General features: G+C 38.6%; 3 protein-coding genes across 3 annotated transcripts; 1 reads left to right on the top strand and 2 right to left on the bottom strand.

The window, feature by feature from the left end:
* Positions 1-273: 273 nt before the first annotated feature.
* On the top strand, positions 274-4002 carry LOC128373205 (ovarian cancer G-protein coupled receptor 1-like). Its single transcript, XM_053333502.1, has 3 exons — positions 274-429; positions 1294-1478; positions 3486-4002. Exons 1-3 carry the CDS (start codon positions 274-276, stop codon positions 4000-4002), a joined length of 858 nt encoding a protein of 285 aa, XP_053189477.1.
* A 1324-nt stretch (positions 4003-5326) lies between these two features.
* Positions 5327-11008, bottom strand: LOC128373204 (gonadotropin subunit beta-2-like). The gene is made up of 3 exons (XM_053333501.1): positions 10877-11008; positions 6356-6398; positions 5327-5559 (listed from the first exon to the last, which is right to left on the bottom strand). Exons 1-3 carry the CDS (start codon positions 11006-11008, stop codon positions 5327-5329), a joined length of 408 nt encoding a protein of 135 aa, XP_053189476.1.
* Positions 11009-17596: 6588 nt separating this feature from the next.
* Positions 17597-23308, bottom strand: LOC128373268 (CD209 antigen-like). The gene is made up of 7 exons (XM_053333559.1): positions 23248-23308; positions 21489-21560; positions 21190-21279; positions 19926-20426; positions 19684-19838; positions 17804-17916; positions 17597-17720 (listed from the first exon to the last, which is right to left on the bottom strand). Exons 1-7 carry the CDS (start codon positions 23306-23308, stop codon positions 17597-17599), a joined length of 1116 nt encoding a protein of 371 aa, XP_053189534.1.
* Between the last annotated feature and the right edge of the window lie 721 nt (positions 23309-24029).

Raw genomic sequence — 24029 nt, 5'->3', positions numbered from 1 at the left:
CTGCAGCTTTCAAAGGTACATTTACTACATTTAACACTTCATTGTTTTTAACAGACAGTTCAGAGGTATTGGTACATGTAGAAACTTAATACAAGAAAACTGAAACAGTCATTAAGATCAATATGCAGTTTTACGCATTTTTTTTTATATGTAATGCTTAATGTTTTGGGGTCGCTGTATATATACTCTACAGTCTGTGTGTGTGTGTGTGTGTGTGTGTGTGTGTGTGTGTGTGTGTGTATTCCTCTTTATAACCTCATAGGTCTCTGAAGAATGGAGGAACAGTACAGCAACAACACGTTCCAGAACAACAGCGATGATGATAGTGATGTAATTGAGCTACAGATTGAGCTACAGATTGTGTGTTGGATCGTCATCGTCATCTGTCTTCCTTTGATCATACTGGCCATCTACTATCTCTATTCTCTGGTGCGTACATTATACCGAATATTATATAGTGACGGATCTTAATAGATTTTGGAGTTAAAGGACTTTTAAAGGCAATTTTCTATATTGTTCTTATTTTCAGCAAAATCAAGCCTGATATATCTTCCTCTGTGCTGTAGACCTCAGTTGTTACCAAAAACCATTAAGAACATGTAAATGAACAGCCACATTGGAAGATATGTTCTTTTGTTCCTGGTTACTGTAACTTATTTAGGATCAAGATAAAACAGATTTGGATACATGCACACATGCTTGGTGGTTTGGCTCTGCACATGAGATTTGTTGACAAAGAAGAAATAAGAAAAATGTACAAAAATATCTGGTCCTTTAAAGGCAGGTGTTAAAGGTAGATGTATTTAATAAATAATTAAAATAACTGTTAGTTGCAAATGTAATTGTAAAGTTGCTCTTTAATAAACCCTCTTTTGAACATCTTGGTCTGATCAATATGAGGAATTCTCAACAACAGAACTCAAAGAAGATCATAGATGGGATCCTTTTTAACTTTTTGAAGTTTGTTATATAGGGATTAATCAGTAGACTTTAATGATCAGGGGTTTAATGATTAGGTTTTTACAGTATTTAGTATTATTATTATTTAGTAGTATCATTATGACTGATATGGTTAGTTACCATCTGTGTTACTTTCTGACTTAAACAACCTTTTTGTTCATTTGTAATAACTCAGTTTTACAATTTAAACATTATTGTTGAAATTATTAATCAAATAATTTCAAGATGTTGCTCAATCCTAAAATTCCTTTTACACAATATTCACAGACATGACTAAGTTCAGAGCAGCATGTTCACAATTTAAGTGCCTTTTCTATTCATGTTCTCCTGCAGGTACGTCATGATCACGTTGCTCCAATCTACGTCATCAACCTTCTCATCTCTGACTTTATTCAGCTCTGTTGCATGGCCACATTGTTGGGAAACCCCGAGGATGATCTGTTCGCCATCATCGCCTTAATTCACATTATTGGTCTAATGGCCAGTGTCGGCTTCATGGTCTGTATTTCCCTGGAAAGGTAACTATCTGTTTTCTTATTATGTGTGTATTGCTAGGGTTGTCACTTTTTCAAAAATGTTTGAACAAAATTGTAAAGACCTGCAATTAATTTATTAATATGAATGTCGCAGACACCAGACTGAGTGTGCTGAATAATATGCAGTCAAATGAGGTTGTACATTTGGTGCTGCTCTGCTCTTCTGTGTTGCCTCCACCTCCACTGGCTCAGTGGGTTGGTTAGCTAGCATGTTTTACAGAGTGGACTAATAGCCTGATCTTTGATCCTGACTTTGCCGTCCATGGTGTGGAACCCAAAATACTTCCACACACAGCTCTTCAGATGGTTTGGTGTTTGGTTAACTTTGTTTATTAGTAGGTCAGCAGAGAATGCAACAGGTGCTCATTATTATCTTCCATTTTAACAAAACAACCGCATATTTACAGTGCCTCAGTTTACTGATAGGTCAACAGAGAATGCAACAGGTTGACCTGGTGAAGTTTTAGAGCACCCACTGGTGGATCATAAAGAAAACTACTTCAATTGGTCTGACACAGACTGCATCCTACATTCCAGCAGCTCATTACAGCATGAATATAACTTTTTTCCCTCCTAGAGTCTAGACTGTGGCAATAAAAAGGGGAGTCATACTGGTATTCATTAGTGCAAGAGTAAATGTAATCAAAACATAATAGTGAAAATTAGTCATCTAGGAAGTTTTTCCAGCAGATTTGGTTCCATAAAGCAAACTCAGCATAGTTCAACTTATGCTGGCAAACTAACCTGGTCCGGACCAGGCTAATTGTCTGGACCAGGCTAACATATGATGTGGCTTCATTAATGGCCATCATTTTAAAAATAAAGCTCACCTAAAGTCGACTTAATAATATAAATATATATACACATATATATAGTCAACTTAATACTCATATGTATACATACATACATAGCCCTATATAGTCGATTACATAGTGAACTTAATTATATATATATATATATATATATATATATATAATTAAGTTGTGTGTGTATTTGTATCTGTGTGTGTTTATAATATTGAACATTGAGGCCTGACAGAATAACAGCCTCATAAATATTGAAGAACTGCAAAACTATTTTGATAAGAGATGGACTATTTAAATCCATGCCTTTAACTGGTAGGAAACGCTGTTTTAAAGGTATTAGTTATTGATAGGTACATTTAAAATAATGTCATAAAAGTAAACTAAGCCGTGTTTAGTGGATGCATGTCTAGGCATTTCTCTTTTTCTGGTAATTGATTAAGGTCCAGTAACAACCTCAACCCATGCACTGTTTCTCTGTTAGTCAAGGCCTGTCCCTTGATTGAGGAGGTTGTACATGACAGAGCTGCTATAGCACGCAGGGCTCTGCAACAAGAGCGCACCTTCAGAGACAGATCAGACCTATTCAATCAATCAGCAATTTCCTGCCAGCCTTTTCTCCTGGATTTTATTTATTGTTTTTTGTGATCATATGTTTAAATCCTTCATATGTCTTCAGAAGTGTGTGCTAGAGGCTGCTGCTGCTCTGTGGCTCTTTTGTGGTAGATTTTGTCATTGTGAATCCGTTTGATCTGTGTTTAACGTCGTGGGCTGCTCATGAATGGCGTGCACACGCAATTAGTCTGAATACTCGAGCCTGTCTTGAATTAGTTTGATCGTGTGAACGTGGATCAGCCTTTATGGAACTGCTTTAGCCTGATCTCATTTGTTAGGCTCATTCAAGTCAGGTGTTTGACAATAAGCGCAACTTTTCTGAGCTTGCTTTATGGAACGGACCCCAGGTGTCTGCAGACACAACACAGCAGCGACAAGAGCAGCAAAGCAGAGGAACTGTCACAACCCCACATTCAAAATAATGTTCAAATTTCAAATAAGAAGTGACAGTCCTAGTACTTACATGTGTTTGATAATTAAATCTCAATATATTTCTGAAGCATCCTTGAGATCCTGATTATACTGGAACTGATGATATTAAGATGATATGTGTTTCTATCTTGTATTACAGGTATTTGCTCATCGCCTGGCCTCTGTGGTACCACTTCAGAAGAACCGTGAAGGTCCCAGTGGTGGTCTGTGTTGTGGTCTGGGTCTTAGCTTTGGTCATTATCTGTTCTGCCGTATTGAGTGACAGTGAACTCCAGTCCATTGCAGTAATCTTTCTCCTCCCCTTCCCTGTGCTCATCTTCTCTGTGGTTGGTGTCTTTAAAGGCCTGTCTGCTGCCATCTCTGTGTCCTCTGAGGAAAAACGACGAATTGTTGGAGCTACAATTCTGGTGTTGCTTAATTACACACTGATGTTCCTGCCTTTCATAATTTGGACCATAACACTAGATCATACTATGACTCACCCTTATGCATTCATCTTCTTCAATCCTCTTGGAGACTTGATTCTGTATATTTTCATGAGAAAAGGGGCCATAGACAAGATTTTAGCCTCTGTGTGTTGTTGCAGGATTGAAACACAGCAGCAGCAGATCATTGCTGTAAATGATAATAACATGACAACAGTCAGCTCTGTGTAGGCAGAGAGAAATTCAGGGAAATAGAAAGGAAAGGGGACAAGAGAGTCACTGATATACAATAAGACACCTGACGGTCAATTAAAAACAAACGTTTGGATATATGGATATATTTAGGCATGTTGGTTAAAGGGACACCCTAACCCTAATTTCAACATTGTATATTTCAAATAAATGTGGCTTTATGGGTCATGCTCACTTTTTACTCCCCAGCCTTTTTATATAGATTCAGGAAAATGAGGACTGACTCAAAGTTTCATTTCAATCATTTGTTTCAGAGTCTGAATGAAAGTAAACACATAAAATAGTTGTCTGTAGCAGCCATTACGGCTCATTTCTTAGGGATCTACATCCAGGACAGATTGCAGATCATTATTTTACATGTGTGAGGCTGTGGCTGCTTTTACATTTATTCAAGCTCATGGTAGAGATGTAGACAAGAGATCAAGCATGTTGTATAAAGATGCTTTTTTATTCTTAATTGTGATATTTGTATTTCTGTTTTTATTTTGGTTTTTACTTATTCATATACTTTCTGTGTGTGTTTTACTCATTTGTATTGATTTTTATATTCGTATCTGTAATATGTGCTTTGTTAACTGAAACCTTTGTCTTTTCCCTGTGACTTTCATTACTTTACTGTATTTTATGGGGGTGCAGAACTTTGTAACTCTGTTTTTAAAAAGTGAGATTGAAATAAAACTGTTATTGCTTTCAAGTTTCCAAACTGCAGTATTCAAATGGCAACATACCAACTGTGCAGTTTAACCCAGCATGTTAGGTCTAATGTGCATGTAAAAAAATAAAAATGTAACTTCTGATGTACTATTCATACATCCATGCCTGTCTAGCTTTTTTCTCTCCTCCTCAGATAAGATGTAGATAATCACAAAGCTACTGGGTGTCATCACTCAACATATATATTGTAGTCTGTTTGCATGCAGAGAACACATCATCATACTTGATACATTTTTTTTTAATTTTTTTTTTTTACATATGAACATAAATGTATTGTTAATATTGCTCTGTGGATAGATAGAATTGCATAATATTTTATGACATAAGATGAATTTATTCATTTTTAAAGATTAGTGCCAAAGATTAGAGCTCATTTCATAACCCTGATAACAAAATTGGTTTTGCACTCCAGTTTCATCCACCATGCTATCATAGACTGATAAGATCTTTCATGCAACAGCAACCTTCAGTCTTCCTGTTCATGAAAATGCACCAACAGTTATGTTACTACATATTGAAACATTATTGCATCTGTATTTTTGCATCTGTATTTAGTTTTTATTGTGTTATAAGATGCTACAACTTAAGCCTAGTAGTAGAAAGGTATGTCATTCATGCAGAAGTCGGGCTGCAGGCTCTCAAAGTTGCAGTCGGACGTGTCCATGGCACAGCGGCTGCAGTGACAGCTCAAAGCCACGGGGTAGGTGACCATGGGATCCACACCGCTAGGACAGTCGGGAAGCTCAAAGGTCTTGTAGTAAAAGTCCCGATAGGTGCACACATGCTGGTACACTTTGCTGTACGGTATCTTGATGACGGGGTGAGAGAGAGAGAGAGAGACAAGATAAATGAACCAAGAAAGCAAAGGCTGCCGTGGACACACAAGTGTGTGGCGAGTCATCCAGGGGGGCATCTTGCCAGGGGTGACAACACGGCCCCTGTTGCGGAGTAATTGTCCATACTCTCTCTATAGACAACTCTGATAAAACCTTCACACTGCTGCCATCTGGTGGCTGAAACAACACATTGCATCTATTACTACTAGTCTCTTCATAGTTTTGTTTTCATGGCCCCAAATGTGTATAAAGAGTAGAAATGTGTAAGTATGTATCATGTGTACAGTAAAACTGAGAGTTGACCCATAGAGTTGATGTGTGATTCTTTTTAGTTGCAGAGTTTTCAGATTTTTTAAGGTCATCGTTGGACTCTGGGTGCAATTGTAACCCCTGGTTACCAAAACACTGAAATTAGATAAATGATATAAAATAGATTACTTGATTAGAGAAAAGTTTATGATAATAAATTAATACAATTTAAAAGTAAATATTTAATTTTTAACAGTATTAATATAACAAAGGTTAAACCAGCTCGCTGCCTATAAAAGAGCAGCACCCAGACTGAACCCAGAATCATGAAACCCCAAGAAAAAGAAATAAAACCTGGAGCAGTCACAATTCTGCTGCTCTGAGCCTAAGAAATTCACACATCCCAGCACTCTATCACAAACATTCATTGATCCATTCACTCGCATACATCCATACACTAGCTGGACTCATAAATATACATTCATTTCCAAATACAAAACCATCACATTCATTCATTTCTGGCTGTTAAGGAGCTTGATTGACACAGGAACAAAGGAATGTTTGTATTGATTGTGCCTGCACAGAGGAAGCCTATATCTCTTCCCAGAATAATGTAGATTGTAAGAGAGGAGTTTCTGGTTCACACTCCAGAACAGATGGTGGCGGTAATGCACCAAAAGCTGGATGACCAACCACGATAAAACAAGAAAGAAGCGGAAGAAGATTTCACAAAGTACAACTACTACAGAAGCAGCATGGAGGAGAACCAGAACCCGGACTCACTGTCTGCTACCACCGATAAACAGGTCAGTTTCTCAGCTGTAAAAACTACAGAAAGTGTTCAGTGTTTCTCTCTGTTTCTTATAAGTTTGGCTCTGTAGTGAAACTAGTCCCAACCTGCAAAAAGTCATTTCAGGGAGGTTCGTTCCGGGGTTGTGGGGTTTGTTACACTTGGTGTCGGTCCGGGGGAGGGGTGCGATCGGTGTCGGTCTAATAAGCAGTAACACAGAGCTATAAGGACGCTTTGCTCTCACACGCGCTGCATTTATAATCACACAAACACACACGCAGACGGCAGAGTTGGGATGTCTGCTAGTGACACCAAACAAAGGAAACAACTAAAAACCACCTTCCTCTTTATTTACTATTCTTTCATTATTCATTATTCATTATTCTGCAGTAAAACCGACGATAATAAGACTGATTTAAATAAATATATTTAAAAAGAAGGAAAGGCAAGGCAGTTTTATTTATATAGCGCATTTCATACACAATGGCAACTCAATGTGCTTTAAGAAGTGAAGGAGACAACAAGCCGACAACAAAGTTATTGTAGAGCGCCACCTCCATTTTAGTTTGGATTTGTTAGTGCCACTAGGTGGAGCTGTTGCATGAAAAAAACTTTAACTACACTTGTACCACCACATGTATTTTCAACTGATTAAAAAGAACTATACAAAAATATACTTTATTCCACTTAATGTGAAACATTCACATAAAAACACATCTATACAGTAACATAAGACACTGAGTCATGCAGAGTTCAGTGGACTGTGCATCAAAAACAAAGGGGGAGTTGTGGGTTCTCCGAGTGAAGACCACTTCCGCGTTCAAAAAGCTGCAGTCAATTTCCCATCGAGCCCCCTGTTAAAATAGCCGACTTTACAGCTTAAAAAAAACATATTTAAAGCCTGGTACTAGGGATGTCCCGATCCGATATTTGGATCGGATCGGCCGCCGATATTAGCGAAAAATGCGTATCAATATGGGATCGGCCTGCACAGGAAAATCCCGATCCGGACTCCCGATAGAGTTTGTTTTCAAAACTCCGGTCCGTGTTTTCCAGCGCACCGATGTTGGTAATCCATTCCAGTTTTTTTCAGCTTTTCCCCCCAAATCCGGTCCGCGTTTTTCAGCACACCTAGCGCACACCTAGCGACCTGTCCAGCATCCCACTTGTCTGTGTATGTCCCACTAAGAATTTAAAGTTAGTGTGTGTGTGGTAATTTGACTATTTTCTACTCAGGTTTTGTGTGTGTTGCTTTTATATATAATTTTTATATTGTTTACAATATTGTTTACAGATGGCTTTTTTAAGCCTTGGTTTACACTCTTGAGCAGAGCACTGATGCCATTTCAGTTTGTGTGGTTAATTGACTATTTATTATTTTGTCTGTTTTGTGTTTATTTAACCCTGTTAAGATTAAACAGGTCCTCTTCTCATTACCAACCATTGTGGATTATTCAAACTAACCTAATTAAGTTGGCTATTTGTTCTTAAGAGTAAAAACCTTTTCAACATGAGTATAACAACAAAATAAGTAAATATTTTTAATCTTTAATACATGCTTGTATCGGCCAATGCTAAAAGCTACAATATTGGTATCGGATCGGAAGTGCAAAAAGCTGGATCAGGACATCCCTACCTGGTACATTTTATTTTTTTGGTCTTTACTGATAGTTTTCCACCTCAGTGAACACTGTGTGTGTGTGTGGGGGGGGGGGTTGTACCACAACCGTTTGAGTGTCATTTAGGCTTTAAAATTCTGGAATAAATTAGGGCGTGGTTATGTTGAGTGACAGGTTCACAGACAGTTGCCAGCAGTTAGCTCTATGCTAAAGCATCGGCTAGGCTAGGCTACACCCAGAGGTCCGCGGCGACATCCAGCAGTTGACAGGCGCTGCGGTGTCCGTGTTTGTTTGCCTATTTTCGGGTAGTTTTTTCTGGCAATATGGCGTGTTGTGCTGTTGATTGTACTGACCAACCGACAAAGGATTCTGTGTTGCAGTGTTTTCAGTGAGTAAACCGTAGTACTATTTTACCCATAGACTGTATAAAATAGGCATGGGCCGGTATGAAATTCTGACGGTATGATAACCTTAGGTAAAAATATCACGGTTTCACGGTTTCACGGTATTATGATTACGGCTATAAAATGTGATATTTTGAAATGTCTGTATTTAAAAAAAAAAAAAAAGTTTTTTTTCCCATTGAATGGTCTCTTATTTTTAGTAAATATGTATTTAAAATAAATGATAATAAAAAATAACTGAATTATTTCTAAATAAAATTTAAAAAAGTGCAGTCCTTCAACTGAGGCTAAACCTGCAGCTCAAGTCACAACATAAATGAATTATTTTTTGTGAGAAAAAAAACAAAATGCAAATAAATGCAATCACTTAACCTGTGGCTCAAGATATCAGAACATAAATAATTGAAAAAAGTAAAAACACTTCTAAGATAAATATGAATAAATAAATAAATGCAGCAGGAGCTTAAAACTGAATCAACAGTTTTTGGAGACTTGCTCACTATAGGATGTATTTCCTCCTCGCGCTGCTACTGTCCGTTACCTTCTTCCTCCAAGACGCGGCCGTCTGTCTTTTTACGGTAGCCGAAGTATAAATACAGCCGACTTGGTCCTTTTAGACGGGGGGAAAGTTCGGGGGGCTCGCCTCCTTCAGCCATCATACAGCCTGCAGAGCTACCTGCTTGTAACAGCAACCAGAGTATGGGAGGGGTTGTACTTCACGCTGCAGCTGCACACGACCAGGGACCTCCACTCTCTCTCTGACCAGACGTCACATTAAAAAAAAAACCTGATCATACCGCAGGAACGGTATGACGGAAATTTTTAGTGGTTTTGAAACCGTGACTTTTTCATACCGTGGTATACCTTGAAACCGGTAACCGGCCCATGCCTAGTATAAAATATATTTTACCTGGATTTTGGCACTGTATAATGACTTTATTGCCGACTCATGGTCTCTGCTGATACAGACAGATGACCAGAGCAGCTAATGTTAGCTGCTGTTGCGGTGTGTTTTGTGCTCTCAGAGACCGTTTAATGCGGGATATAATATAGAATAACATAAAATATACATACTGTTTTGTATTATCTTTCATTTAATATTATTATTATTTTATTATTATTATTATTATTATTATCTTTCATTTAATAATACTTATACACAGTGTCAAGAGTAACTTAAATGAATAAATTAATAGCCTAATTAATGCCACACTGCAAAAAGTAATAAACTAATTCAGAGAATGTGTGATCTGTATTGTATTGGTGATACTGCTTTCAGAAATCGTTAATCATGTTCAAAATCAAGATCAGGCCACCCATAAACAAATACAATATATGTTTCTTATTATATTCATTGTTGGTATTATTATTAAAGGTGAACTGTGTAACTTTGTTATTTAGGAACTTTTTAGCAAAGCCCTTTTTATTACTCCATATCCTCAAATAGCTGTTAGTATCAAAAAGGTTTGTGACCTCTGATCTATTAGTTGCTGAGCACCTATATGTGTCATTTTAAAGTTTCCCTCTCGGTGATTCGGACAGGCTGGACAAGTGGGTTGTCAGCATGAGGAGACAGAACTGGACCCTGCTCTCCAGCCCCAATCCTCCCCTGTGCTTTCAATAAAATCTGTATTGAGCGTGAACTCAGCTTCCACCTGTTGTCACAGATACTCAGAAATTTTCTTTTTTCTGACTTTCTTAAAACTAGATGTATAACATGCATCTTAAACCTTATTAAAATCAGTTAATCATGTGGAGAGATTTCTAATGCAAGTAGATAATTATCTACATATTAGAGTTCTACCGTTAGTAAAGGTAAGACATAGACATATGATTTAGCACATTTGAAAAAAATATTTACAGGTAAAGACTTTATAAGGTTCCATGGGCACCCTGGAAAGGTCAGAAAACAGAAACACTGTTGTGAGAATTTTTACAATTTTTAGTAAAACTTGACTAAAAACTTGAGCTTTAATGCGTAATATTTGTGTTTAAGTTGATATTCCTTTTAACTGACTACGACATTTTTAACATTTTCAATAAGTGTAGAAGACAAAAGGAGTGCAATTATGAAAATAATTTATTTGAACATGAGGTACTCTTTAAATGAACAGACGAACAAACAAAACAATCAGTATATATAATAAATAATAAATAAACTTTTAAAATAAAATAAAAAATAAGGGTGGTGTTTGGCTCGGTTGGTGGAGCGCCCGCCCCATGTGAGGCTGTAGTCCTTGCTGCGGGCGGTCTGGGCGTGGAAGCTGGCCGGGGCCTGGGCGCCTGGCCGGGGCCTGGTCTGGGCGATTGGCAGAGGCTGGCCGGGGCCTGGGTGTGGCGGTCGGCCGGGGCCTGGCCAACTTTCTTTTCCATTTTCTAAATATAAAGAAAGACAAACATCTTGTAACCAGTGGTGTACAAAGTATTGAAAAGCCTTACTTCAGTAAAAGTAGCCTACTAATACCACACTGTGAAAATACTCCACTACAAAGACCTGCATTCAAAACCTCACTTTTGTGAAAGTGTTAACATTAAGTTTTATCTGCAAAATGCAATTAAGTATAAAAGTAAAAACGGTCTTTGTGCAGTAAACGGTCCCTCTCTGTTTTACTGTTATAGAATGTTTGTGGATTGATATCACTGATGAATCAATGCATATGATGCATGTTATTGCTGAGGCTGTTTAAGTTTAGCACAATTTAACAATTAAATATACTATTGAGTCGATTTATTTTTAAGTGTATGAAATGCTTAACAAACTTTCTTTACATTATTCTACATAGTAATTTCACAGAGTAGTAACGTTTAACCCTCAGATCCTGTTGCCACATTTTATGGACCATCAGATTTTTCATTTGGCTGTGAACATGTTATAATGTTCATAGGTTGCAGAGAGTTGGCTTTTGCAAGGTACATCATGCTCCTAAAAGATCTCCTGTCTGCATCATGGTCAGCACCTTAATAATTCTCTGTTTATTGCGGCTCCCGGGGTATCTAAAGCTACTTGCTCTGGCCCCAGGGGACTCAACGCCCCCAGAGCCGCAACTGGGGTGCGCTGGGGGGGATCGAGCTGAGGGATTTCATCGGGCTGATGATACTGGAAGTGATTTTGTCTCTGATATTCACCAGATTTAAAATTTTATCAAAATTTGCCGTAAAAAAACTGTAAAATGAGAACCAGTCCCAGAAGCTCCAGCTCTGGAGAAACAGATAGCGGACACTCCCAGAGCGCTCCCAGAGAATGGTGCGTCGCCACCCGGGTAAAATACGTGAGGGAGACTGCTGCGAGATTTGGCCCTTTTTTCATAACTCCGATCTAAAATATCAGATTATACCACTTTCCCTTGGTCGATTGAGGTCCAGTAAAAAGTATGATGGTCTTTTAACTCTTCTCTAGCCATTTGTGTATTATGATGTCATGTTTTTTACACAGAAAGTCACGTGATGATGCCTTTTAGCCGACATGACACAAAAACTGTACGGTACATGGCCATATAAAATTTAAAACATGCTCCAGCGCACTATAAGCAAACAAATCAATTTTGTCCCCGTTCAAAGGCAGACATATGACTCTTCTCATAATAGTTGGAGGAAACAAAATTATTTTTTATTTTTAAAATTACACATCATTCATTAGAAGACACCTAACCCTAAGCAACAAAAAATATATATTGTAATACCTATTTTAACTTTATCATGGTGCGTGTTTGAAAACAGGAGGACGTTAGTCATTTCTAACAGGATCTGAGGGTTAAGATGAGTTTTGGTCCCCAGCGGACTTATTTAACTTTATTTCTTATGTAGTATAATCTCAATAAATTATTAATCATTATTTCAAGTGCTGAAGCATTATATTTTTTTTATAAGGAACTTAACGTTACCTACGGTCGAGTCGGTCGCTGTGCTGGAGGCTGGACTGCCGTGTAGCTGCTGCCAGTAGCTGCTTGTTAGCCTAACCTAGCTGATTAGCCTTAGCTAGCTCAGTTCGGCGCGGTTAATTCGAGTTCAGTGGACGGGATCTCGGCCGGCTGATCCCGGCTGACCCGTAGAGTTATCGCCTCTCCTCCAAATATGGAAAGTACACGCCCACTAAAATCCAAGATGGCGCAGTCCTAATGCCCATAGTAGAGGCACAAAACACACTCCCCCAAATCAATGGGTGACGTCACGGATGCTACGTCCATTCTTTTTACAGTCTATGATCAAAATTGTGATATAAGCAAACCGAGAGCTGTTCATGGAACAAACGCACTGAATGTCTGTTAGTAAAACTCATTCTTATAGTTCATCATCTCATCAAAAGTAATGAAATTATACCTTATTTGCTTTAGCTACATTTTTATATAGCTAAAACTCATCTTCATCTTCAGTTGCTGCTGTTTAGCAGTAAATGAATAAAGCATACAGAGCTCTGGTTTGAGATCTTCCTATCCCTGACGAACAACAGAGTGTGTCACTTCACAAAGTCTGACTGACTTTGCTTTCCCTTTCTATGGTTTTTTAATGCCTTGTCACCTAACTTACTCTCTCTTTTCTGTGTATTTGTCTTTTGTCATAGAAACACACAGGAAGAAAGGAAATGAAATATGACTGCTGTCGGCACTCTGATAAAGCCATCACCACATCAAGATATTTACCAATTCTTCAGAAAACTCACACTAGAGAGAAGCAGTACAGCTGTGAGCAGTGTGGTAAAACTTTCACTCGTAACAGTAGTCTAAAAACACACCAACGCATTCACACTGGAGAGAAGCAATACAGCTGTGGGCAATGTGGGAAAAGTTTCAAAGACAACAGCTCCCTAAAAACACACCAACGCATTCACACTGGAGAGAAGCCATACAGCTGTGAGCAGTGTGGGGAAATGTTCAGTTGTAACAGTCATCTAAAATCACACCAACGCATTCACACTGGAGAGAAGCCTTACTGGTGTGAGAAATGTGGGAAACGTTTCACTCACAACAACTCCCTAAAAAGACATCATCGCATTCACACTGGAGAGAAGCCTTACTGGTGTGAGCAATGTGGGGAAATGTTCAGTTGTAACAGTCATCTAAAATCACACCAACGCATTCACACTGGAGAGAGGCCTTACAGCTGTGAGCAATGTGGGAAAACTTTCGCTTTTAAAAGTTATCTAAAAATTCACCAACGCATTCACACTGGAGAGAAGCCTTACCGGTGTGAGCAATGTGGGGAAATGTTCACTTGTAACAGTAGTCTAAAAAGACACCAACGCATTCACACTGGAGAGAAGCCTTACTGGTGTGAGCAATGTGGGAAAATGTTCACTTGTAACAGTCATCTAAAAACACACCAACTCATTCACACTGGAGAGAAGCCGTACAGCTGTGAGCAATGTGGGAAAATGTTTACTTGTAACAGTCATCTAAAAACACACCAACGCATTCACACTGGAGAGAAGCCGTACAGCTGTGAGAAATGTGGGAAAACTTTCACTTACAACAGCTCCCTAATAAGACACCAACGCATTCACACTGGAGAGACGCCATACTGGTGTGAGCAATGTGGGAAAACTTTCACTTACAACAGCTCCCTAAAAAGACATCAACGTGTTCACACTGGAGAGAAGCCTTACTGGTGTAAGCAATGTGGGAAAACTTTCACTGACAACAACTCCCTAAAAAGACATCAACGCATTCACACTGGAGAGAAGCCTTACTGGTGTGAGCAATGTGGGGAAATGTTCATTTGTAACAGTCATTTAAAAACACACCAACGCCTTCACACTGGAGAGAAGCCCTACAGCTGTGAGCAATGTGGGAAAAGTTTCACTCTTAAAAGTCATCTAAAAGTTCACCAACGCATTCACACTGGAGAGAAGCCATATAGCTGTGAGCAATGTGGGAAAAGTTTCACTCAAAGCAACTCCCTAAAAACACACAAACGCATTCACACTGGAGAGAAGCCATATAGCTGTGAGCAATGTGGGAAAAGTTTCACTCATAGCAACTCCCTAAAAACACACCAATGCATTCACACTGGAGAGAATGATTTGTGATCATTTATGATGCAATGTCTGTTTCTTGTTATATCCCAAATCAGCGGTTATGGTTACCAAGTTTAACCTTTGAAAGTATTAACATGCCACCCGTTTGTAGAAAAGCTGAAATGTTACTTTGACAAAAGTTGAAAATAGTGATGGTGTGATTTTTGTTTTTCCTAAGAAAAGCAATGTATTTGTGAGATTTTATGTATAAATGTCTTTTCAAGTCCACAAAACACGTGGACTGGTTGGGCAAACTCCCATGCACCCTCAAGGATCCTGCAGAGGGTGCAGAGCTGGTCCACAGTTCCACGGCCTGGACAAAAACCACACTGCTCCTCCTGAATCTGAGGTTTGACTATCCGACGGACCCTCCTCTCCAGCACCCCCGAATAGACCTTACCAGGGAGGCTGAGGAGTGTGATTCCCCTGTAATTGCCCCCGATGTCCATGCAATGCTGCAGAGTTGTGTCAACCATGACAGCCCCACAACATCCAGGGCCTTGAGGAACTCGGGGCAGATCTCATCCACCCTCGGGGCCCTCCCACCGAGGAGCTTTTTAACCACCTCAGCGACTTCCACCCCAGAGATAGGATAGCCCACACCCGAGTCCCCAGGCCCTGCGTCCTTACCGGAAGGCGTGTCGGTGGGATTGAAGAGGTCTTCGAAGTATTCCGATCCACAATGTCCCGAGTCGAGGTCAGCAGCACACCGTCCCCACCGTACACTGTGTTGACAGCACACTGCTTCCCCCTCCTGAGACGCCGGGTGGTGGTCCATAATCTCTTCGAAGCGGTCCGGAATTCTTTTTCCATGGCCTCACCGAACTCCTCCCATGTCCGGGTTTTTGCCTCAGCGACTGCCTTAGCTGCGCTCCGCTTGGTCTGCCAAGTCTGAAAGTCAAAAGTCGTAGGAAAAAATACTCAAGTAAAGTACCTGAAATATCTACTTAAGTACAGTAACCAAGTACAAATACTTCATTACTTCTCACCTCCGCCTATGATCATATTCAGATCCAACCGCTCTCTGCATTTTACTGGTGAATAGGACACAGTGTATAATATGCACCCCATATCCGTGGTGACAACATGCCCCCTGTTGTGGAGTTGTCCATACTCTCTCTATAGACGACTCTGATAAAACTTTCACACTGCTGCCATCTGGTGGCTGCAACAACACATTGCTTCTACTACTACTAATCTCTTCATAGTTTTGTTTTCATGGCCCCAAATGTGCATCAAGAGTATAAATGTGTATGTATGTATCATGTGTACAATAAAACTGAGAGTTGACCCATAGAGTTGATGTGTGATTCTTTTTAGTTGCAGAGTTTTCAGATGTTTTATAAGGTCATCATTGGGTGCAGCTGTAACCCCTGGTTACCAAAACACTGAAATTAGATAAAATAGATTACTTGATTAGAGAAAGGTGAATTGATGTGGACATGATTTAAATAATAAATTAATACAATTAAAAAAATAAATATTTAATTTTTTACTGCATTAATATAATAAAAGTTAAACCAGCTTGCTGACTATAAAAGAGCAGCACCCATACTGAACCCAGAATCATGAAACCCCAAGAAAAGGAAATAAAACCTGGAGCAGTCACAATTCTGCTGTTCTACGCCAAAGAAAGTCTTGGTGAGTTGTTAACTGCAACTTGTATTCATATCAATATAACTTTATTAACCGGTAGAGTAAGTGAGTTAAAAAAAAAAAAGTTTAGCAAGCCGTTAGCAACCGCTAACGTTAGCGACCGTTAGCAGCTGTTGGTGCTAACAGCGCTAGCGTTATTGTAATGTGTGTTGATAGTAGGAACACAGCACTGGCTGAATATGGGCTGTATAGGCAATGGACCTAACCCTAACCTTTATCTGGCTGCAGCCTGCAGGATGGGACGGGGTATTTAAGATTTACATTTAGCAGCATATTTGTAAGTTCTGTAATATTTATAATATCATTTGTTATATTTATAATAGGTTAGTGACAGAAACATAATACATGTAAGTTAGAGGCATTTTTATTGAACAAGTGACAATATGCAGATGTTCTCTTTTTCCTTTTTAACAGAAAAAACAAAAAGCTTGAGCTTGCTGGAACATTTAGATCAGGGGTGTCAAACATACGGGCTAGAACAGGCCCACCGAGGGTCCACTTTGGCCCTCTGGATAACTTTGCAAACTGTAGAAAACTAATTCCAGTTTTTCAATCAAATGTGTTTCTTTTCTTACTCATTTTCACTCATCATTCACAGTCAAGGTTTCTGATCTTCCTGTTGAGTCCAACTTGAGGTAACGTACTTGCAATGTGATTGAGATGAGAAGGACAAATTTACCTCAGTGGACTTGGACACATTTTATCAGAATCTCTTACCCTAGATTGTTTATTAAAAGGGAAATTATAATGTGTATTACATATATAATATATTATTTGTAGGTTATTATGCAATAGTTTTACTGGTCCGGCCCACTTGAAATCAAATTGAGTTCTATGTGGCCCCTGAACTCAAATGAATTTGACACCCCTAGTCCAATATTATACCTAAACATAAGAATATAGAAAGATTAAAAAAAAGTACATACAAAATAAAAAATGGAAAAATGACCATGATTGAACTCTCCTTCTCCCTGACATACACATAATCAGGTTGCATTATAAATTGGGCGAAAACAAAATTGCAAATTTGAAAGTCAATGAGCCCTGTACCAGGACCGTTTCATATTATATATTCTTATCCAAATGTAGTTCGTACCTCAGAGTGAAGTTAAAATAAAATTGATGAATGCCACAAATTCTTTTAAAACACTTGTAAATGCAACAAATCTGTTCACATGAATTCCTGCAAGATGCCCGATATCTTTATATCTTATCTTTGATATTTGTAAAGCCAGCTGACACAATACATGTAATAATAAAAAATCAGTAGGAAATATCCTGAAACAATTCAGCACTTAATCAGCTTTCTTCTCACATATCCATCCATTTTTGACATCGCAGCTCACAGCTTTCCATCCATCGCTCTCTTGGGTAAAAATCGCACAACGATGGCCGTCAGCAGGTTGTTTCATCCAGACGCTGAGGGGAGAACATGGTGGTTAGATTCTGACCGACATGTTTTATCATTCATTTGATCATGAATGGATCAGAAAGCGTCTTACTCTTTCGTCAGATCACTTCCATTAACAAACTGCCAGCCGTCAGCTTCGGCTCTGAGGTTGATCCAGTAGCTGCTGATCCCCAAACTGGTCCGAGTGATGTTACTGATGAACTCCTGATGATGAAGCCAACATCAATGACATGAAAATAAAATTCAGTCTGTTTTCCAGACTGTCACCATTCACTAATCCTCACCCAATGCTTTAGACTTCCTGGAACAGAACCATGAAAATGTCCCTTGTGTTTTAGTTAAGTGTACCACGATTGATGTGTCTCCAGCATTTGGTTCAACTTCATCAACCTTGCACATCGGTTGACTTCAGCGTCTTTTCAGAGAGAAGACTCCATAACAGGCTGAACAAAAGTAACACAGAATACATTCAGCTTGGCTTCTTACCAATCAGTAACCTCCACGTCTTGAGGCTGAAAGTGCTGCCGACTGACTCCTATTGAAAAAGCCTCAACTTTTCTGAGTCAATCATTGTTTTCAATGTGTCATTTGGGTCTCAATCTCTAAACTCAGGCCTTCTAATAAGTGTGGTAGTGGTTATTTTAGTTATTATTATTATTATTATTGCTGCATTAATAAGATCAAGGACTCGCATTGAATTGGACTTTTTCAGCTATATTTCAGGAGCAAGATGCGTTTCCACAATGTGAAAGGCAACACTCAGCACCACTTATTCGGACGGTACTGGGTCCAAACGGAAAAGTTGGTAAGACAGAGGCTTTCAGGCATGTCCAAACTATTCCACAAAGGGCCATGTGGCTGCAGGTTTTAGTTCCAACCAATCAAGAGCACACCATTTGACCAATCAGCTGTCTGAAGACTGAGATCAGCTGATTAAATGAATCAAGTCTGGTGTGCTCCTGCTTGGTTGGAATGAAAATCTGCAGCCACATGGCCCTTTGTGGAATAGTTTGGACACCCCTAGATGGACCCTGTGGTTAGATCACCTGCGACTCACTGCTTTACTACTGAAATTCAAATCAGTCAGTCAGTTTTTTTTATCAAATCACAACAAAAGTTTTCACATGGAGTAGGTCTAGACTGTACTCTTTAATTTAACTTAAAGAGACCCAACATTCCTCCATGAGCAGCACTTGGCGACAGCAGCAAGGAAAAACTCCCCAATTATAGACCTATCTCTAACTTTCCTTTCCTTCCAAGATCCTTGAGAAAGCAGTTGTCAATCAGTTTTATGACTTTCTACATAACAATAGTTCATGTGAGGATTTTCAGTCTGGATTTTGAGCCCATCGTAGCACAGACAAAGCAATGCTGAGAGTTACAAATGACCTCTTAATTGCATCAGATAAAGGACTTCTCTCTGTACTTGTCCTGTTAAATCTTATTGCTGCTTTTGATACCACTGACCATCACATCCTGTTATGGAGACTAGAATAAATAATTGGCGTTAAAGGAACTGCATTAAGCTGGTTTATGTTCTATTTATCAAATAGATTCCAGTTTGTACTAATGTGTAATCAATACTATTGAGCTTATATATGCTTCCATTAGGTAATATTATTCAGTAAGGAATCTAGGAGTTAAATTTGATCAGGATATGTCCGTCAGCTCCCACATACAACATATTTCAAGAACTGCCTTTTTTCATCTATGTAATCCATTACATCCTGTCCTAAAGAGTTTTTTTTTAATAATGTTGGTACAAGATCTATACAGAAAAAAGTAGTTTATCTTACTAATGTGCAGTAGTAGTAGTAGTATATATCATATTTAGGACAGAGTTTCTCTTCAATATTTTAAGTATCCAGAAATACATTTTGTCTTAAACTTTTGAAACACATTGCAGCCAAAACTACTAGCTCAGATACTTTCTAATTACATGAGCAGCCATTAAAAGTCTTTCAGTGTTACCTGCTCCTCTGGACTTTCCATAACAACCAAATCTGCCGTCTTGCCTCTGCAGTCGTCTCGAGCTTCTTCCCAGCTGCTGCTTGTGTTGCTCCAGATCACATAGCAGCTGTCCTGGAAGTGAAACCAACCTGACTGACAAGGATCAGTCTGTCTCTCTGAGAGAAATAAGACAAGAAAACATTTGGATTACTGTATTAATTAATCAGTACATTTTGGGGCAGAATGAAGAGGTATTAACTAACTTTTTCTCTTGTTGAAGTATGACCTCCCCTCAGTCTGATTCCACACAGTCTGATTCCACCCAGGTGAGGTTGTGTTTGGAAATGCCATCCAGGTTGGTGTTGGCATAGTCCAGAATGGTGAAGTGGTTGAGTTAGTTTCCTTTCCTGCCCTGAGCTGCTGGTTTTCTGCCTTCACCTTCTGGTTTTCTGCCTTCACCTGCTGGTTTTCTGCCTTCACCTTCTGGTTTTCTGCCTTCACCTGCTGGCTTTCTGCCTTCACTTGCTGGCTTTCTGCCTTCACTTGCTGGTTTTCTGCCTTCACCTGCTGGTTTTCTGCCTTCACCTGCTGGTTTTCTGCCTTCACCTGCTGGTTTTCTTCCTTCAGCTGCTGGTTTTCTGCCTTCAGTTGATCTGTCAGACTACTGAAGTTTTCATTGGCTTTGATGACCGCAGAAAGGTACTGATTGGCTTGGTCTGAACTTTTAATCTCGTTGCTCAGCTTGGTGGAGATGACAGAGGTAACTGTAGTGTAAAAACAGGACAAGTGTTGGTCTGTGTGTTTTTTTTAATACGACATTTTATACAGATTAGCAATTCTAAATGGTTAACACCATCAATTAACACTATCAAAAACTGTCATGAGCTAACAAGAGAAAATAAATAAAACACATTTCACTTCAGACAATTCACATAGTAAGCATCTTAACATATTGCCACAGTGTGGTATGTGACTATTCAATCCACTTAAGAACTTCACTTATATACCTGAGCAATATTTCATAGACTCTTGCAATCATAGCACTTTATTTTTTAATGTCTAAGTGGTGTAACCATAAAAACTTGAACCAAAAAAATTACACTTGATTAAAAAAAGCATACACCATATCAACTACTTTGGCATGATCTTACATTATAACTCTTTCATATTAAGGAAAGGTTAAGGAACACAATTGTTCTAAATATTAAATATAATTTGGGGAATCATGTCAAGTCAAGTGAACCACATGAAGTGTCAAAGTGTAACCACCATTTAAGAGGCCATTTTATTAAAATTGTGAAGAAGGCCATATAACAGGAAGTGGATTTAAAGAGAAAGACCCCGATGATCACAACTGCTGCCCGACAAGATTAGAAGCTCTTAACAATTACTCATAAACTGACTGGAACTACCATAGTATAGAAGTGTAAGTATAGAAGAAGAGATCTGAGACACAGCAACATTTCTATATCACGTAAATGTCTTCTGATGCTTTGTTTTGATGAAACATGTTGGGTTAACACTCACAGTGGATACGGGGAGCCATGATAACCAACAGTATCACCCAACCGACTGCCACTGGTAAAAAAGGCCGAATGATGGAGAGAAACTTTTTATCTGTCAAAAAAATAAGAATTCACATTAATCACTGCAAGAGTGTGATTTACCAGTCAAACTGTAGATTTTTAGTGCAAAACTAAACTAACACATAATGCTTTTTCCATGATAATAACACATTCAGTCACATATTTTGAGACACTTGCAACACAAACTCTTTTCTATTGTGTTTAAAAAAATAAAATAAATTAAGTGAGCACATTATGTACCTGAAGTGGCAGGTGTTTTATCCACAGTGTAATATTCTGCATTAACGTAGACGTCTTCTTCCTCAATTCCCTCTGAAACAGAAGAAACAAAAACAAATAATTGAGTTAAATATCTAAACTGAACTTAGCCAATCATATCTCTGCTTTCATAGCCCTGAAACAACCGAGCCAAAAATACAGCAACACTTACAGTTAAATACATATGAGCTAAATATAAGATATTGTAATGGGAATTCTTATCATTCATCTTCTCTGATACAAATGAGTAACTATGTCATATGATTAGGTATATGTGTGTGTCATAATCTGCTGACCATGACACCACTTACGTTACATGAAATGCTGATTGAGTGAACATCATGTATGTTATAATCTACTGACTAACCATTGTCCTGATTGTACACACATTATGACGTGCCTATTGTGCTTACATTGTTCTGATGGTAGAACAAGCTCATGCTTTCACAAGATAATGTATTGTATATAATCTGACTATTTCCTCTGCTCTGGGATTACTGTGCCATCTCACGTTTGAGACAGCAAGGAGTCCGTCTGCAGACGACTGAATAAACTAGAGAAAGATAAGATTTTAGCCATAGACCAGATTTCAACCAAAATACAACAACTTTGTCTTCGTGAGTTTCAAGGTCTTTCATCTGTACAGTATATAGTCCATACTTAGAGCATCTAAGTTTGGTGCTTTAAAGCCTATACTTTCTTTATTTATACATAGGATCTTTATCTATGGTAGATTCCTCATCTGTTGTGGCATTTCTGTCTTCATGTGTAATTGTTTGTTTACCTTATATCTTTTATCATTTATCCTATCGTTTCCGTAATCGGCATAAATAAAGTTGAACTTGAACTACTAATTGGCAACAGCAAATACATTTTTTACCAGAAACGTAATGCCACCCAGAAAACATTTTTCTGTCATCATATAATCATGAACACATTGGTAAAGTAAACATATCTACAAAACATTCACCGACAGCGTGTTTAGTTTGTTTTCCCCCTACAAAGTCCTCTCATAGCAACTAAAAGCATGACTTAAGGTTTTTATGGATCTGTTTAGGCAACTCAGAGCATTTAATAAGCTTTATTTTCCCTGAGGGGGGAATTTTATCTTGTCTTCAATTGTATCCCAGGTAAATAGAGTTTACCTTGTTCCACAGTTTACTTGATCAAGGTTTGGGAAATGTTGTGGTTAAATATAGAAACTAGACTCAACTTGAAGTGTGAGACATGGCATGTATAGTTTTGTATAGCACTCATATTTTTAACTGGTCTGCTGTGCTTCATAATACAGTATTCTCCCATAGAGCTAAATACAGCTAAATGATGTCATCTGATGAAATGTATTTATTTTCTTAAACTACAATTTTGCTGCAGCCGTAAGATGAACAGCACGGCACTGAACCAATCATAGCACAGAATGGCTGAAACTGAGTTGTCTGAACTCTCTATTAACGGCTCCTCCTAGAGGCTGAAAGTGACAATTGCTCTCCAGTAGCCGTTAATGAACCCTTTACACTAGACGACACAACTCAACTCTTGATTCAAGTTTTTCAATTAAGAAAAACAACCAAACAACCAACCACAGCACAAAGGTCAGAATTTGTCCCCGTCAACAATTATTCAGTTTTAATGACCCACTCCTCGTACAAAGCTGGTAAAATGATTTATCAACTTTTCCGAGACCTGGTTTGATAAAAGAAGGAGAACCTCACAAATGTGATGGAGTGGAATAAAGTCTTACCTGCATGCTGATAAACGTTAGGATTATCAGTGAATGTCGTCTCCTGTGTTTCTCTCGTCATCTTGCACAAACTCAGCAGAAGTCCTGAATGAGAGCAGTTAATGGTTTGCTTCTGTTATGTACCGCAGACAGCTGCCGCTCTATGTTTGGTCATTTTATTTTACTTCTGCTTTTTGAGGCTGTTTCAGTGTGATGATGTTTCTCAGCTACCTTTCATGAGCAATTTATCATTATATACAGTAACATATACACTCACTGAGCACTGGAATGTCTGTGCAATCTAACCCTAACCCAATAAACAACTCTGCCAGAAATTCTACTTTTATGAAGCTTTATTATTATTATTATTATACTTTTTGAGTTTAAACAATCACATGATCATGTTTAACATTCGACATCATAACAGGATGTAAATAACAGAAAACCACAAATGCATATGTCTCTTTAAGTTTCCCTTCTTCGGAACCAAGAACCAAACCAGGGAAACCAGATCCAGACCATCGTTTCTCCTCTACTAAACTGTACAGGTAGACAACGCCAGAAAGACTGCATGTGAAGCAGAATTTATCACTGAAGACAAATTTAGTTTTGTGTGTTCTTTACCCTTATCATCAAGATGCATGTGTTGCTTTGCGTAAATGCTGAAGTGCAGAATTTATCGCTGTGTCACTATAATGAAGATCTATGAACAAAATAAAAAAATCAACTTCCTCTGTGAAATACACACCATGATACTTCTCTAAAAACTGGGCCTTCTGAACGTGACTGTTACAGAGGTTAAC

The sequence above is a fragment of the Scomber japonicus genome, chromosome 14 (assembly GCF_027409825.1).
Source record: "Scomber japonicus isolate fScoJap1 chromosome 14, fScoJap1.pri, whole genome shotgun sequence".
Lineage (NCBI taxonomy): Eukaryota > Metazoa > Chordata > Actinopteri > Scombriformes > Scombridae > Scomber > Scomber japonicus.
The sequence above is the reverse complement of the archived record's forward strand: the minus strand, read 5'-3'. Positions and strand labels throughout refer to the sequence as shown.